Genomic DNA, 17,977 nt, shown 5'->3' on the forward strand with positions numbered 1-17,977 from the left:
TAAAACACAAGCTAAAATTGCCTCATTAATGCAGCTTGCATGGTGCCCCGAGCCCTTTTCGCTGATTCAGCCCAGTGGGGAAGCTTTTTAGCAGGGCCAAAGGACACCTACCACAATTTTTTGTCCGCTAAAAATGATTTCTCCAATCAGCATAATTTCAAAAACGTTCCGCTTGAGGGCCTTCCTAACTGATTCTTTTTTGTGGCCAGCTCACCCCTGTGTAGCTAAGCTTCCTGGTAATGACATGTTTGCCACTTGACAAATTGACATTTTCATCAAGGGGAAGAGACACAGCTTGTGCTGTCCCTGACACAAAGGACGAGCGCTTGCAGACAACAGCCTAGAGGAGGGCTTGAGCCGTAAGATAAGGATTTCTTGCTCCCTTTCCTCTCCTTCAGCATTTTGTAATTAGCTGCTTCCAAGACGCTCAAATGCTTGACCTGTCAGCTTTGCGGGAGAACAGTGGTGACGGAAATCACTCCTCTGAATATGGTAAGCTGTTCACGTTAGCCCAAAAGGAGCGAGGTTGACATGAAGGACTTTCGTGCGGTGTTACAGGCAGCCGTTCGCCTCCCGTACACGGTGTTCTACCTCACGGGGGTCGATATGTTTGTTTTTGGCTGCAATTTTCAAGTACATCCCAAAGTACGAGGCAGACATTAAAAGGCAATAAGCACTCAGCAGACGGAAAACATAACCCATTTAAAAGAACGGAGTGGGAGGCTGTGGGGTGGAAATGAAATTACAGCCTCCCCCCACCCTCCATATAAAGCTTTTTAAAAAGGTGAGCCTGGGTAGGATCGAAGTGTGAACGGAGAAAGGGGATTGAATTTCCATAGAGTGCCAAGGTCCAAAAGAGCATTTGTTTGGAGGGTGAAACAAGTAGGTCTAGATTCTCGGACCTTGAAGCGCTGCTGTCCAAGCCGATAACGCACGGGTTAAAGCCAGAGTTGTTGTCCCCTGGTGTCCTCACAAGGGTAAGTGGGGCAATTCAACTCCACCTCAGAATGTAATGTTTTCCAGTAAGCCTTAAGCCATAGAGAAAAGATGAAATGTTTTGTATGTTCATATATAACATCAAGACAAGTTACTGAGGTGTAATAGGGTCTGTGAACTTGTTCTCTTCTGTTTAGCTTCTTGTTTGACAGAGATACTATAACTTCTCTTCATAGTCAAGCTGATCCAGACAGCTTCTCACCAAAGTGCCCTTCATCACCCACAAAAAGGGTCAAAGGCTAGGAGGGTCTGCACATTGCTCACCCACCCCACACTTTGTTTGTTTTATGGCAGGTGATTTATTTGAGAACTTCAAGATCAGACGTAACATTCCGGGATTAACTTGTGTATAAACTCTAATTCTGAGCTTCCACAGGCCCTTTTCTATAAAGCCTAACCACAACTCAATATGCGTTAAATTACAAACCAATCAAAACTAAAGAAAACACAGAGATATATTTATAGATGGAAGAATACTTCTAGCAAAGGGAAATACATCATTCTTTTGTAGTACCAGAACATATTTCTTGATTTCTTCCGTTTAAAAGATATCTGAAAGGAAAGGTTGAATAATATCTAAGAAACATCTACCAATGAAAATGACCTCTGTAGCCAGTGTAGCACTGTATAGTAGCCTCTTTGTCCTACTTGAATCCAGTGAGATACTGGTATCTTTTATTGATACTTAATCTCCATTCCAGCATTTTGGGACTACCCCGTCTCCCCCCTGTATTCTAGAACACGGTGTCCTCAATCTGAGGAACTGAAAAAATATCTTCTCTCCCTCATAAAGGACTTTCACTCTGTAATTCAAAAGGATTTTTTTTTTCTTCAACAGTACAAGTTTTTCAAATTATTTTGGCTGTGGGCCTTGTTGACGTTTTTCAAAATATTTCCAGCAACTTCTTTGAAACCCACGCCTTTTCTCACATAAAGTCTTATCTAATAGTTACAAAGGGCACATGATATTTGCACTGCTAGTTCATTTTACTGTTGTTTCCTGCAGGGTAGCTCTTTTTCCTCCATAAACTTTAATGACAAAAGTGAAAAGAAATAGGAGGACATTTTCTAACTTGTGTGTGTGTGTGTGACAAATCTAGTTGGAGCCTTGAAACTAATTGGAAACTTGGATATGAAATACTATATATCAAATGGAAAACTGCACATCAGCAAAGTGAGAAAGTGACACATCACTTCTAGATGTTTAAATGACATCAGAGTTTCCTATTTGTTCTCATAATGTTTTATTATTTGATTTGGTGTAATAAACTAAGATACAATTAACAAAAAAGGAAATCTTAAAAAAAACAAAACATTTACAAGTATTTGTCTGAATAGGAACAACTCAGAACAAAGTCTTGTGGTCGAAATGTGCTTTAAAGTGACCAATTTGTAATCCTATATATATATATATATATATATATATATATATATATATATATATATATATATATATATATATATAATGTAAAATTATATATTTTTTTCAAGGCAATCTTATCCATAAAACCAAATACTAATAAAAGGAAGAATTAAAAATGTACCCAGTGCTTTTATTTTCCCCCACAGAAACCCAAAAGTCTCTTCAGCAAGATTTAAGTATTAAGTATTCTGGTTATACTCTGTATTGTTCTGGGGTGCTTTTACCTTGCCTTAACTGGGGCTCAACAAGTACAAGTGTTGTATACAAATACACATAAAAAATACATAAATACATCAAAAAAGGCAGACTAATTCAAATGGAAGGAAACAGTCACCAGAAAGGAAGTAAATTAATCAATTTAGGAAGATTTCTCCCAAACTACTTTCTGCTCCAGTAGCAAATGCTCTCTGTCTCTCCCTCTCTCTCTTTTTGTAGTTTTTATCTCTTTTCTTCTGCAAAGAGAGCTGGGCTGTTCATGCTCCGAATACCAACATGTAAGTGAAAAAGCGAAGCATATTAATTCAAGGCCCAGTCTCAAGTGCTGCTTAGTATAGTTTAGTTGTATTCTTTACAAAAGACAGAGGGATATTTTACACTGGAGAAAGTAACCATAACATAAAAAAACCTCTAAAGATTGTCCTGGAGGTTTATGGTAGGCTAGGAATTGGGATGGTGTGCGAAAGTTTAGTTGGCAATTACCTCACCTATAATAGCAGGACAATTATAAACGGTAGTAGGGATGGCGTTCTTATGACAGCTACCTACACTGATAGTCATGATTTTTTGGGAGACACATATAAGGCAGTAGAGGCCTAGACCAAATTAAACCATTTACCTGCCCCCTGGATAGTACATTTCAAACTTGTATCCCATCTTGTTTTCAAGTATTAGAAAGTGGCTTCTCACGATAAAATCAAACACAATTGGGCACAAGGGTGTAATTCACTAGAAGGTCAAATTTTGATTCAATCTGGGCCAGAATGGATACCAACGAACAGGCTGCAATTGTTCGGCTGTTACAGTAACATTTATCCATTTGCACTATCTAGGGTACCATATGGTCAATGTTTGATAGGTTACACTAAGGGTCAAGGAATGTGGTTTATTACTACAGAAGTGACCTGTCAGATTGATTTGAGAACTTTCTGATTCTTTCCTAACAGTAAGACACTAACAATCATACCCTGGGTTTTGTGGGACAACCTTCTTATAAGGTGTGTGTGTGTGTGTTGTTGTTGTTTGCTTTGCTGGCGTTTGTGGTGGTCGGTACTCACAGATATAGTAGTACTCGTGTCCCGGGCGGAATTCGAAGCCCAGCGAGAACGGGGTGAAGAGCTGGAACTTCTCAGAGAACTTGAGGGGTCCGTTGGGGCTCTGGGGCCGGTTGCACTCCCAGCGTTTGAAGCCCTTCATGCGGTGGTCGCAGGTGGTGTAGCCATCGTAGTTGACCATGAAGAGGATGTAGTGTTCCATCCTATCCTGGGGCAGCGGGTCCTCGTAGTGAGGGCAGTAGATGTCCAGGTAATCATTGATGCTCACCTCCACGGTGTACTCCCCTCTCTGGAACCTGCAATAGAAAAGCACCACACACAATAAGAAAGATGTCCACCACTAATTCAGCAAGGTGAGACCTTCCAATCACAGCTCTGCCCATTCAATTCAATCAACGCCAGCTTTTTGTGACCATCTCCACCTGTGGATGGGACCATGCCAAGCAGATCATGAAAAGTGGTCTGAGTTGATTGGGTGCCAACTGGTTGAACAATTATGAGGTCTACCCTGAGTGCAAACTCCAAAGCACCTGAAGGAAATGTGCAATTGCATTTGAATCCAAGTCTGACAGGTAGGGCAAATTGTGTCGTTGTTATCTCTACAACACATAGCATCGCCGAAATCATGACAAGCTTGTGTTCTGTTATTAAGTATGGCTGATGGACTGCTTTGGAGTAATGCAATCCAAGCTACGCTGTCCAGAACATTGTAACAGTGTTCTCTCTAGAGTTCACACTTTGAAGCATGAAACAGGATTCCCCACACACTACTGGTTGCATTATATGCCAAGTCAAACTGTTCCCATTTACCCTTTCTCTGCGAGGAAATCTACCATGATGTATTTGAAAAAAAAAATTCATTTGGAAGACGTGTTACAAGCAAACATTTGGGGCCATTAGTCTTATTTTTAATTATTTATTTCTTAGCAGACACCCTTAAACAGGTCTTGTTTGATAGCTGCTCATTAATTGATGCAAGGAGGCCTTTTTCAACAACTTTTTAAACTAAAGGACGCCTTTGATTTAGCTTCTGCAATATGATTGACGAGAGTGTTTGCAAACCCACCTGCTAACCTTTGCACGAAGAAGCTTAACAGTAAGGCTGAAATAAATACCAAGGGTGCCCTAAGTCTCAAATAATGTCAATTTCCCAATGGTGTATTTAGAAACAGTGGGATATGATTGGAAAGTGTTGCACAAATACAATCGCCAAAGGCCTGGGAAGGCTCAGTGTAGAAATGGAGGAGGACAGCTGAGATTGACAGTGAGTTCACAGAAAGAGAGCAGCTTTATTAAGTAGTTTCAGACGGCCTGGCACACACCCAGCTCTGATGAAATGAGTTTGGTGGTCAGAGCAATTGAGACACAAATTGAGCACCTGCTTAGTGGATAGATCTGTGCTGTGCTAAATTCCCTGAGTGTCACAGGTTTATTAAAGTTACTATGGCTATTAATTCATAACGCGGAGATCCTGAGAGAATTTCAATCCGTGATCAGGAGATAATTGCAAAGCAGAATGGAACTTAGAGTTCTTTCGAACTCATGATCTCGGCGTACACTTTTTCCTTTTTTCCTTTCTTTTTCATTCCCCCTCCCCCCTTCTCTCAAACATCCTCAATGAACCAGCACAAGTGACAAGCAGCGTTCTCCTCAGTTCATGATTCCAATTTCAACTTTTTAGCGGTCTACCTGCGTGCATTATTTATACCCATTCTGACAGCGACTGACTGAGATAATTAAAATGGTTCGTTACCGCTCCCATGCAAATCCCCGTTATCATGTAACGTGGCGAGATTGGCCTACTGTGTCACTGTATATATTTAAAACTGTTTAAGAGACAAAACAAAGAACATCTAAACGAGTTCAATTGCACAGATTTGAAGACCCAATGACACAATGAAAAAATAAATATCGCCACAGTATTATTATAAAACATTTGTTTACCTGAAACATGTTTAACTTGATATATATATATATATATATATATATATATATATATATATATATATATATATATATATATATATAAAAGTCTATCAAACAGGGAAAACCATGTTTATTTCCCTCTCAAGACTTACTTGAGGTCAAAATTCAAACCCTTATCCGCATATTGTTATTGGATAAAGTGCTAGGACTCTCTATGAATTGATTAATTCTCCCAAAGCAAGTTTGACAGATCTGAATGAAAAAGCGCCCACACAAACAAGCTCCTCAATATTACCGACAACAAGCACATACTCCTAAATATCACAGTCATATTATGGCATATTACAGCAAAATCCCAAAGAGTGTGTATTGAAACAAGTCCAAGAAGTAGAAGTGTTTCTGATTTGGAGATGCAGCACCGGCATACTAAATGCAAAAGGAAACTCATTGCAGCCTAGTTGAAGTCTTATTGACATCCTCTTCTGTATCATAACCAGAGAGAAGACAGATGTGCAGACTATGGCCAGGAAAGGGGGGAAACTGGCGTGACAAAGAAGCTTTGGCACAAAGTTTAAATGCTCTGAAAGGACATGGCAGGGAAACAGCAAATGGAAGCAGAAATTATGGATACAGGAGGAGCTACGGACACCAGAATCGGAAGACACAGAATGAAAAAAATTGTCATCAGATCACCAAGGGATTTTTCAGGACTGACTATTACATATTCCAGTACTCTAGTAGATCCAGAGTGTCAAGATATTTATTACATTCAGAGAGTGAAACAAACCCAAAAGAACAGACACACTCTCTCGCAAAAACTGTTACTCTACGTAAGCAGAGTGCAGATCCTTATAAATGTGACTCTTCTGCCGTACCTTCACGGTGCCTTATTGTGTTACCGCCTGCTATTGTAACATGACTTCCCATGTCACAGCTGGCTTAGTGTGCCATCAGCTCGATCTCATATTGTCAAACCGGACCCAAAGTCGATAATGTAACTAGGTATAGAGAGGCGAGATGTTTGGCTGCCGGGTAACAGGAAGTAGAAAAATGTGAGTGTCATTAACTTACTCCCCCTCCCCACAGTCAACTTTTATAAGGAAAAGCTATCCAACCAATATTAACAATAATGAAGACCCCACCGGCTATAGTTCAATTTTTAGAGAGTCCACAAGCAAATGATAACAGGAAGGAGGCTCTGCCCAAGAATGTGAACCAAAGGTGGACCGCAGTTAATATAAAAGCACACAAAAAATGGTCTGGGTGGCCTTGCAGGATTCTGATCCTCATAGCCAGTCCCAAAGCCCCCTTAAGTATTTAAACACTTTAGTATTAAACTCAGCAGCTTCTCTCTCTAAGTAGTGTATTGGCTTCCATGTGTCAAGGCACTTAAGGGGAAAACTAAGCAGAAAGTGCACTAAAGGTGATTTATGCAATTGGGCACACAGAACTGGATTCACCTGCACAAAGACTTTTCATTTTTCAGTTCAATATGCATTATTAGTATTTCTCATATATATTATTTGTTAAATCTCATATCTAAACACTTTACAAGACCCCTTAGGACAGGGGTAACCTGTACAGTGGAAAACTGGTTAAATATAAGTAGAGTGCAAAGAAACAAAGCAATCATCCAGGCTAGTGGTTCTCACACATTTTCACACATCTATTTGTGCAATTAAAGTACCGTGGACCACCACAGTGTGAACTATACAGCCCACATATATTGTATTACAAATAAAACACACACCTGCACTTGTACGGAAAAATGTAATTGCCAATACAATATGCAATATCAATAGAGAACACTTGAAGCATATTTAATTATTTTTTAAATGTGGATTTGAGATGAAAATAAAGCTACATTGTGATTTTAGTTCAAGTATATTTTAGATTTAGTTGCAGACTGTTTTATAAGTCAGCAGTATATAAAGAAGAGTAATTCATGAACATAATGATTTGAAATATGATTATAATTATTGTTCACAATAGTAATATTACAAATGTTTGAAACTGCACAAACCTACAATCTGTCAGGGGATGCAGAAGGTTACACAACACTGGATTCCAAGGAGCGGATGAGGGAGGAGGTTTCGAGGATTAAGAAGTAATCTCAAGGTACGAGTGGAGAAGAACACACCGAAAAAAAAAGATATGAAATGAGTCAGAAATGAAATAACACACTAAACAAAACAAAAACTAAAATTGCAACACCCCTCCAAAACCTTTTAACGCAGAGAGCTGACTAAGGTTTTATACACCTAAGGGTGATATTGTATATTCTTTATCATATTAAGGCACACACAGAGGAATATCTATTACACACTGAGCTATTATAAATGGGCAGGAGCTGAGGATCAGGGGTGGATGGGGAAGGCAGGGGAGGCGGAGGGGGTAGGCAATCCTAATGTCAAGCTAGCATGGCATCAGATGACAGCTAATCTGAGTTTGGGATTACTGTCAGATCGGTTTTGAGAGCCAGTTTTCTCTGCCACTCGAGGAAGCACTCCAGACATTTCTCTGTTATCGCAACAACCCAGAGATCAATCCCCCCTTTTTTTTTTGTCAGCCGTGCGACTGCATCCCAAGCAAACTCCAGCCAGTAAAACTAGTCAACTGAATATATGAACAGACCCCCTTACCCACCTCCACACATACACACACACAAAATCCTGACCCAAGTGTAGAGGATAATCCGCATTAGACAAACAGTTCATCCAAATTAGTCAAGGGAACATCTTCTATTATTTCAGTGGGAAACTCTGGAAAAGCCCATTTCCTAGGCTGGTGTTGGTTACAGAAACAGTAAGCAAGATTGGGAATCTTATTTAAACACACACACACACACACACACACACACACACACACATATATATATATATATATATATATATATAAGTTTGCATGCAATTTCAGTTTAACAAGAACCACCCTGCCCATAACTCCCTTGAAATCAGAAGCCCCCAACAAACAGAAACCTGCCTATTCAAAACATGGCCTCCAACCCAAAGAAAAAAGTCGAAATCAGCATCTACATACGGCATTATCTACCCCCAGGAAAGCATGAATATACTGTTAGTGGTAAATCAATACTGTGAATCATAACATGCATTTTGTTTCTTTTTTGGCGGAATCACATTTCACATTCAGACCATTCAGACCAGCTTGATACTCCATTCTGAAGAGGTGAAATCCATTTGGGAGTCATAAAAAAAGCTGACTGCACTCTGTAGACCTTTTTAATTTTACAAGGAAGAAAATATCATATATTGTAGGGGCTGGTGGCTCTGTGTTTTCTGGACTGGACAAAGAGAGGAAAGGGGGTACGGTTCTCTAACGGAGCCCTGCTTTGCCTTGACATTTGTTTAGTTTCTTTTTTTTTATTGGTTTCACCATTCCACGCCCCATTCCCAATGAAAACACAAGCCACTTGCGAGAAGAGAAATAACCCTCATTCCTCACTCTGTGGCCGGCTGTCAGAGATGAGACTATTGCTGCCTGAAGGTTTCAGTCTGACAGCATCAAGGCCCAACTCCACCGCTGTGAGGCTAGATGTGTGCTCTGTTTTATTATCTGGAATTGACAGACAGGGCAAGGGGTTTACTGGGAAAGGAAGAAAAAAAGAGAAAAAATAACCTGAATAGTTTGGGCCCCATCGCTCAATCTTTCTTCCCTTCTTTTATTTCTTCTTTCGTTCTTTTATTTTCCCCTGTTTGTTTAGTTTGTTTATGTTAGCAGTCAAAGAAATGCTGCCACACACTATATAGAACTGCCTCTGTCCATGTGCTGTCCATGTCATGCTCTGTTTGGTGCTTCATGTTGTGTCCTATTTTAGATTCATTTCAGTATTTTATTGGGGGCAGGTCTTGATATTTTTTGCATAAATATCCAAAGTTGTGAGTGAGTTGGGCAGCCAAATGCAAGCTCATATGGAGAGCCAATACGGTCAATTTCATCATACCTAAACAGAGTAGTTAAGACTCAAATAAAGACATCACAACCACCAAAACAAATATCGACAAATTGTAATTAATCTCTTAGAAATATGAATGAAAACAATTTTTCCAGATTGATCACACTGTCAAGAACCAAAAGTTGTGTCTTTATTACCATCACCCACTGTTTTCCTTTTGATAATTCCCTTGCCGGGGTCTGGAAGAACAACACACACGATCATTGTTTGCATCACGGACAAGCCCCTCAAGCACTGGCTTTTGCCCTTTAAGTGGACCAAGCGGATTCTGGAAAAGTGCTCCATAATTTCTACTGCAAGCACTTGTTGGCATTTTCCACGAGTATTTCTATTCGAGTCCTCCATTCCCCAACAACGTCCAACCCCCCCGGTTGAAACTGGCCCTGTGGACTATTACAATTGATCCAATAAAGCCTTCCCCTCTTGATGAGTAGGTCAAAGTTGCCTAAAACAATCGCTCAGCTTCATAAACAACCAGGGACTTCATCTGTTCCCTTCAGGATCAGATACCTGCTTCATATATCATCTTGAAGAGATGGAGCATTACAAAAACTCCTTCTCTTTCTCTTCTTTTCACCATACCCCACCACCCCTCCTCTTCTCTCCCCTCTTCAGAACAGCACTCGGCACAGCCTGGCTCTCTGTGCGTTTCAGGACCCCAGCTGCTTATTTATCTGAGGAGCGTACTTTAACAGGAAAACCCCACTGAGATGAAATAAATCACTTTAGTCTCATCCATGGGGAACATTACACACCAAGTGGTTTCCATAAAAGGAGCACCTTGTAAGCTCCAAGACAGCATATGTTTGGATGGCTCAGACAGCGGTACACTTATGGTTTAATACTTGTCCCACACCCCTCACCCCCCCGCCCGCTTTTCCCTACCAGATGATCTTAAAACACCTTCTTAACTGCCCTGTCATGAAGCTGGCTGTGTACATGACATAATAATTACATTACATTCAATTTGCGGGGGAAACAGGCGGACATACAATTCTGCCTCGCCAATAAATATTTACCTTTACATTCAATTTGTTTTTTCAATCTCTGAAGAACAACATTGCAGAAGGATGGCCGTTCTGTAGGTGCTATCGAAGTGAAATACATTGTAATCTGCGCTGGACACTGTTTTATTATTGTAGCTGTTGGATTAGGTCTACTGCAAGCGGCCTTTTTGCTGGTTTATTTTGGTTTGAACATGCGTTAGTGTGATTGGAATTGGGAATGATGGAAAGCTGGCGAACTGCTTTCAAAAACAGCAGGAACACACACACACACTCAAAAAACCGTCCAGATGCTTTACGGTTGTTCAGCGTGTAACATCTGAAGGTTTTCAGACCATCACACAGTCGATCTGTGTCATTTAATAGAAACCGACTAATGTTCCTCTGCAGCTAAGCGGTCAGGGAGTGTAAATCTAATGTCTGATAGAACAAGCATTATGATAAAAGTATTAACTAACAGGAGTACCATCTGTTTAAATAATTCACAGAGTTCCTGTTAATTATTCGGGGTATATGTTTTTGGTGTGTAAGGTGCAACTAAACTAAATGAAGGACACTCCAAAAACCCATGAAAGTTAGTTGTTTATAGTTGCACACTCTGGGCAACATTATGCAGTACTTCAGAAACATTAAAAACACTTGCCTATTTTTCTTTTTGGGCAACAAGCAAGGCCGTGCTATTTTTGTTATAAATGATAAGCATTTATTTTTATTAGCATGCATTCTGGATAGCGTTCTCAAGGAGATAAATGTAGGAAACTTGTTACTTGGTGACCTGAAGGACATAACAACGCTGTCTGAAAGTTTTGTTGAATAATATTGATGTTTGGACAAATTACAAGACCTTGTTTCACCTTGCAAAGTGATGCCATAGGACAACTAAAAACCACCATTAAACCCAACAACAAAACAAACAAAAGTATGGGGATGTGGAATTCAGTCTCTCCCATGTCAGATGAGAAGGGTTTCGAATCTCATCTGGGAGGTATAGGAGTAATGCGAGTCAGTAAAAGGAAGTGTGATTTGTATCATGTTTACATGACAGGGGTCCCAGAAGCCTACTTCATAATGTTGTGTTAACACAATACTGATCCTCAAAGGGTAGTGCAAACGGAACTTCATACAGGCTGAAATGATATATTTATCACAGTTACTTTAGTTATTGTAATGTAAAGGATTTCCCATACACATTAAGTGTCTATCCACTTTGTCAATTCTTCAAATCTGAAGTGAATTCTATTATTATTATTATTATTATTATTATTATTATTATTATTATTATTATTATTATTATTATTATTAACAAGAAACACATGCTGCTTTCTTATATTTGTGTTCCACCTTTGACTTTCTCATCAGTGTTAAAGTGCTGGAAGGTCAACAAAGGGGTGCTATATTTTTTTTTGAGCCGAGGACTAACAGCACACACATCACAAACTAGACCTCTGTGTCAAAAGAGCTCCTGCTAGGAAAGTGTAACACAAATTCCTTACGTTTAAATTCCAAACCCACTCCTACATAGGCTACAAGGTCCTTTACAAGGTTTAAGCTTAGCTGTGATACATTGTAGAGTGTTTTTTTGACAATTCCTGGGCATTTGAACCTTCTAGATTGTGGAATAAATGAATGTGACACCAAGGACAAGCTACCAGAGGCCTGTGTCATAATACACCATTGTGCAACTCCCCTTGTCTGGAAGCCATTTCCATGTATTCATCCAGTAACCTCATCTGGAAACCTCCTACACGTGTTTATTATTGTTCTGCGTCAAACAGACACAGACTCAGTTTGCAACATACCCTCGTCCTCCCCCTAATTCCACTTGTTATTTCAACTCCATGTGAGCAATTTTCCTATCCCAGCATTTACACGAACTTAACCCCCGAACTGATGTGCACAGTATTAAAAAAATTAAATAAATACGAACAAAACATGGAATTTGGAAACGATCTCGGGCGAGGCCGCCAAGAGAACTGGGACGATAAAAGGACTGGATTGCTCTCCTGCTCTCCCACATCAGGACAAAGGCAGATTAGCAGGGAATTACCATTGGCGATTGCTTACTCCATGCCAGCTCTGGGTATCGAAGCATAGACCCCTGCCTTTTTAAAACAGGCCCCCAGAAACACTGCCAATGAGACCAATTGTCACCCAAACAAGTCTGCCCCCTTGGAAAACATTTTTCTGCATGAGCATCAGCATCCAAACCATGCATACAAAATTGTACTACATGCTGAGGAAGGTGTTCAAATTCATAGTTCATCTTTGGGCAGGCAACTCCTAACATGTCTCTGCTTTCAGATTTTGAAACTCTTAAGGCACCTCCATTTTATGTAGCTTTTTGTGTTGAAAATGAAGATAAAAAAACAAAATTTTGTTTTCTGCAATGAGAGGAGTAATAAGCTGACACTGTGGGGCCTCAAACTGACACCCTTTGCCTCCAGGGCTAACCATCTTCATAACACTCTGGAATTAGTTTGTTTAGTTTTACCTACAGTAGCACAGATGTGGGCGGATTGTTTCTTTTCAAGCACACGCTCCCCCTTGCTGTCTGATTACGTCCCAATCTAATAGTCATGTCTACCACTGCACCCTTCCCCCAAAACTGTACTTTCGCCTAGTACAAACTCACACTCATTCTTCAGTCTCTGTGGGGCAGTGAAAGAATCCAGCACTTCTCTCGTCTTATCTTGTGTGCCAAGGTTCAAATAAATAAATAAATACATCAAATCTACAAATCAGATGTCAGAAACACTAACTCGATCTCAATCAATGTGAAAGAGACGCATTAAGTGGCTGGCGCTTTCTTCACGTAGAGCAGGACACACGTTTACACAACAGCACTACATTTCAAACCCCAGATGGGCCAAGACTATTTTTGGGCGGTGAGAAGACATTAATCAAAGTGACTTTGCAAGATCCTAGTTATGAGAAACACACACAGGTTCTGGGTTCTCAGATATCCCACCCGAGAAGCTGAACACCCTTTTTTTTTTGTGCGTGTGGGGGGGGTTGTTGTTTTTGGGACAGTGACAAGATTGCTCTGCTAATCAGTAAGGCACCTACCTGTGAGAAGAACATCTTTCATTGAGGGAGGTTCTTCAATTGGGAAAGCTGGGAAATTGAGATTAGCATTCGCGGTACCTCAATCCAGGGGGAGATATCCTATTTGGATAGTTTGATCTACTTTAGGATTGTACACGCTGCAGGCTTCTGTACAAAGTGCATGAGAAATACCTGTTTTTTAGTACAATTTCAGTCTATGTAAATACATTCAACTCAAGGATCTCAGCATTCATCTTTTAAAACCCGCAGTGGTGGCAATGGCAGACTTATTTCCAATCTCTTGATAGAACCAAAGCAAAGACTCCTCTCCCCCCATGAACAAAATAATTGCACACAAAAACCAAGAGCAACATTCAATATCATATCACCTCATAGTACATCATGGTCCCCTAAAGCAGATCCTGCAAGGAGTTTCAAGCTTTGCACCACTGATGGGTTGGTGCCTGATCCGTTTTGTGCTCTGTGTAGCTCTTATTTAAAAAACAAAACAAAAAACATACACAGAAAAAAAAAACAAAAAAAAAAACAAGGAGACTTTTTAGCCACCTAAACACGGAAGGAATAATTACGCCACTCTGATGTTTGAACTATACATTTTCTTCCAACTTCCACTCTGAAAGCCACTGCCACCATTTTAAGGCCAAGAAGTGGGGTATAAAATAACTGTGCAACCACAGTCTAATCTTGAATGCTTGATCACACACCCTCCGAGACACATAATCCGAAACGAACCCCCTACCCACCTCTCGCATTCGAAAATGCAAAATGCACCCGATTGACTGCTAAACACTGTTAAAAAGCCATTTAAAATCCTTGCTCTTCAAGGCGTCATGTTTCAACCCTCTCACGCTGTGAAAAAGAGTAGAAGAAACCAACAAGTGTGCAATTCAAAACTACTTAATTTTTTACACCCAGTTCTCCAATGCTCCCATCATCCTCAAACTGACTTAAAAAAAACAAAAACTTAAATTCTAATGAGTTTTGTGCTTTTTCCCATGTGCTGGATTATTAAAAAGTGTAATATTGAGAGTAAATGTCATTTTTTATTGTAAATGCTTTTGGTTCTCTTTACTTTTTTGATGCACACATAATACTTTTTTAAGCTATTAAGTTATGAAGTTAATTTCTGAATCTCCAGTTTGAGCTGAGTAATTATGCGATATTTGCCTGTAACCCTTGTAAGTACAAATATGACAACAGTAACAATCAGGCAAAAACGGGGGGGACCTCATAGTGTTAAACATTTGTGTGATTCTTCAGTTTTCACTCAGTTTACAGCTGTACACCCTCCTAAGGAAATACCCCCATTTTCACTGGCATAGCAGGGCGTTACACTGCTGAAATATGTCCCCACATAAGTTGCAAAACTGAAATAAATGCACATGACTTTCCACTCTTCAATGGTTTTCATTTTGGCCCAGTGCAATTTTGATTAGGAATGTCGGGGGAAGCAAAATTTCGTGTCACCCCAAACCTCCGCTGTGTTTATAAATCTGTCTCTGGTATAGCGTACATGGCGAGGGAGGAACTCTGTCACTACAGTGTAAACATTGGCTGCAGCTAAATTACAGTGAACTATTGTGCTGGTGGTTGACCCAACTGACTGACAGCTGGCTAAACTGTTAAATTCACTGAAGTTATTAATTGTACAGCGTGCCACTTAATTTCCCCAGGGGCATATTAAAGGCTGCAGTTTTCGCAAATGTGTAAATATATAAACCAGTGTATATAGCCATATATATATACACATGTCATATGCTGATATCTTAATGGCAGGGGATGGGTTCACAAAAAGAAAGAAATAAAATAAATGAAAATTATGATTATCATTTATTTAACTTTTAAGACTTTTAATTCGACATACTGAAAATTGAATTATAAAAAAAGTTTTCTATAAGCCTCCCCTCACAAACACAAAACCCACAGACAGCAAGACCAATGCAGTGCTGTGGGGAATCTAGCTGCATTATCATTTACCACACAAAACAAGATTCCCCTACAGTATCTTATTCCTTTTTTTCTTGTTTTGTTTGGTCTTGTCTGTTCTTGTTTTTTTGCTCTCTAGTCTCACCTCTATTCTGTGGGTGCTTTGCTACTTTATAGATACAAAATAAATAAATAAAAATGCTAATGACTGCCACGTGCTCAGGAGCTAAGTGAATTTCTCCTCTCAGAAGCAGAAGAGCACTGGGCTTTTTGTGTTTTTTGTGTTGTTGTTTCTTGAACATTATTAGCAGAGTGACGCAGCAAGCAGGAGGTTAGAGTACACGCGCTGTGATTTGATTCACAACACAGACTTCTGCATTTATTCCTATCCAGTCTCATCTTGTTTCCTCCTCTTTGTATTCCCCTTGACCCTGTCACACGACACCATGTGGTCTCACAGCCCCCCTTGGTGTTATTATGATTTTGTTTTCTACATTTTTCATGAAGATGCTTCATTTGAAGTGCAGAGTATGAATTCAAGGAAAGGGTCCAAGTCTCCTGTTGTTTTCACAGAAATATATTTCGGCTGAGGCTCCATGAATGTTGACTTTTTTGGGCCACCTACGGTAGGTTTGTTCCTAGTGCTGAATACCAAATCAAAAGGCGATGATGTTATAACTATCTAATGTCCTACTGAAAACTGTAGCCATGCCTTATGGAGTGGGTTGGGGGACAAAACCTGACTTCGTACAGGGAGAGTCTGCGTCATAGTGTGTCGTAGATTTGGAAAACTGTCCTAGAGACACGCTGCATAAAATCCGCCCTAATCTGAAGCGATTTCCTCTCATTCCTCTCAATATCGGTTAACAGGTAACTGTTCACACGCTTGCTCTACGTTGCAATCCGACCGCACTCTTGAACGTTATCGATCAATATCCATTTCGTTTAAGTGGGGATGCTTTTGTGCCTTTAGTCGATTTACTATATGGATCACATGCTGAGATTTTGGTTAAATATGTTTTGATTAATTGCCGGCGATGCTTGTTTTCGGGGCATTATCAATGGAAACGAGTCTATATCGAGCCTACAATAGCTGGTGTGTTATTTTTGCTTGGTGCTCAGACAGGACACATATGGGTCAACCAAATATTGAAAATGAGGGAGTAAAATCAATGGAAATATTACAGCAACCCAGTTGCAGGTCAAGAGTAGACTTTAATGTGATTCAAGAAGGCATGCAGCCTGTGGCATAAGAAAGGAAACCAATCTATATAACCACCAACTTTCCCTATCCTTATTGGGTTTAGTGTTATGTGCCAGGGAGTCAATTCTGAATGATTAAGAATCAGAAAGGGTCAAATTCCTTGCATTTAATACTAAGAGAAACTCAATGAAAACATTGAATTGCACTTTATATTGCTCTTATTTTGTTAGTCACCCTGGACAAGAAATGAATAATAATAATTTCAGATGTTGGACACTATAATTATTAATCATTTAGATTGGAGCTGCAGAAAAAATAGCGCAAACAACCCACAAATAATCCTAACATCAATAAAGCGATAGTGGGTATTATATGTATTATTATTATTATTTTATTACAATACTGCTCACTAGAGCTTTAAAATGAGACAGGTGAGTAGAACAGACCCAAAGTACTAAGTAAGGGGAAGTACTAAGGGAAAGTTGGACCCCATTTTTTGGGGGGCACCCATTTTGGCTCTGTATTTCTGTGACGTTACAGAGGGAAGAGCAGTAGAAGAGAGCTTGCCCTTCATTGATGGCAGGTGGGCGTCACCTCATAGCACCCGGGGACAGGGGACTGGGGACTGTGGGGGGGAAGCTCCCATTGTGGCCGCAGTCCGCCCGAAACCCAATCTGTGTCACGACAACTCCGAGACAATCGGAGCACTGTTGTCCCCGCGCGGCTCCCAGGCACAACTCCCAGATGTGAGATAAAAGATACAAGCCCGGCGACAAAGTTATCTGCTCCCTGGATCAGCCGGTGGGGGCCTGGAAACCAGATCCTATTATTAGGAAAACCAGTGCATCTCAAAAGCCCACAGGGGTAGCAGACAGTGGCGGCCTATTATAGTGGCCCCCGGGGCTGTCAAGGTACAAGACAGTGGTAACCGAAGCTCCTGAAGTTGCTGATTCCCAGGCTCACCCCCCTACCACCCGCCACCTCACGTGTCTGTCTGTACAGGTCTGCCTCTCTGGCATAAAATAGGAATCACAACAGCCTTTAACCATGCAGTACCTTACTCTACTAACTTGCACCATTTCTGCAATGTAGTCACCATTCAAAAATATCGTGTTATATCCTGTCAGCTTATTTGTTGGAGTTGATGCTGAATTTTTTGCTTCTCGGTTCTCTTTTGCACTGTATTCC

At 40.2% G+C, this 17,977-nt stretch overlaps 1 protein-coding gene across 1 annotated transcript in view; it reads right to left on the reverse strand.

Moving 5' to 3' along the window:
• efna2b (ephrin-A2b) overlaps positions 1–17,977 on the reverse strand; it is a 130,284-nt gene that overhangs the window by 8,289 nt on the left and 104,018 nt on the right. Inside the window, exon 2 of the mRNA XM_066696150.1 lies at positions 3,694–3,986. Within this exon, the coding sequence (XP_066552247.1) occupies positions 3,694–3,986 (293 nt within the window). The remainder of the gene's footprint in view (positions 1–3,693; positions 3,987–17,977) is intronic.

This window comes from Amia ocellicauda, chromosome 22, assembly GCF_036373705.1.
Source record: "Amia ocellicauda isolate fAmiCal2 chromosome 22, fAmiCal2.hap1, whole genome shotgun sequence".
Lineage (NCBI taxonomy): Eukaryota > Metazoa > Chordata > Actinopteri > Amiiformes > Amiidae > Amia > Amia ocellicauda.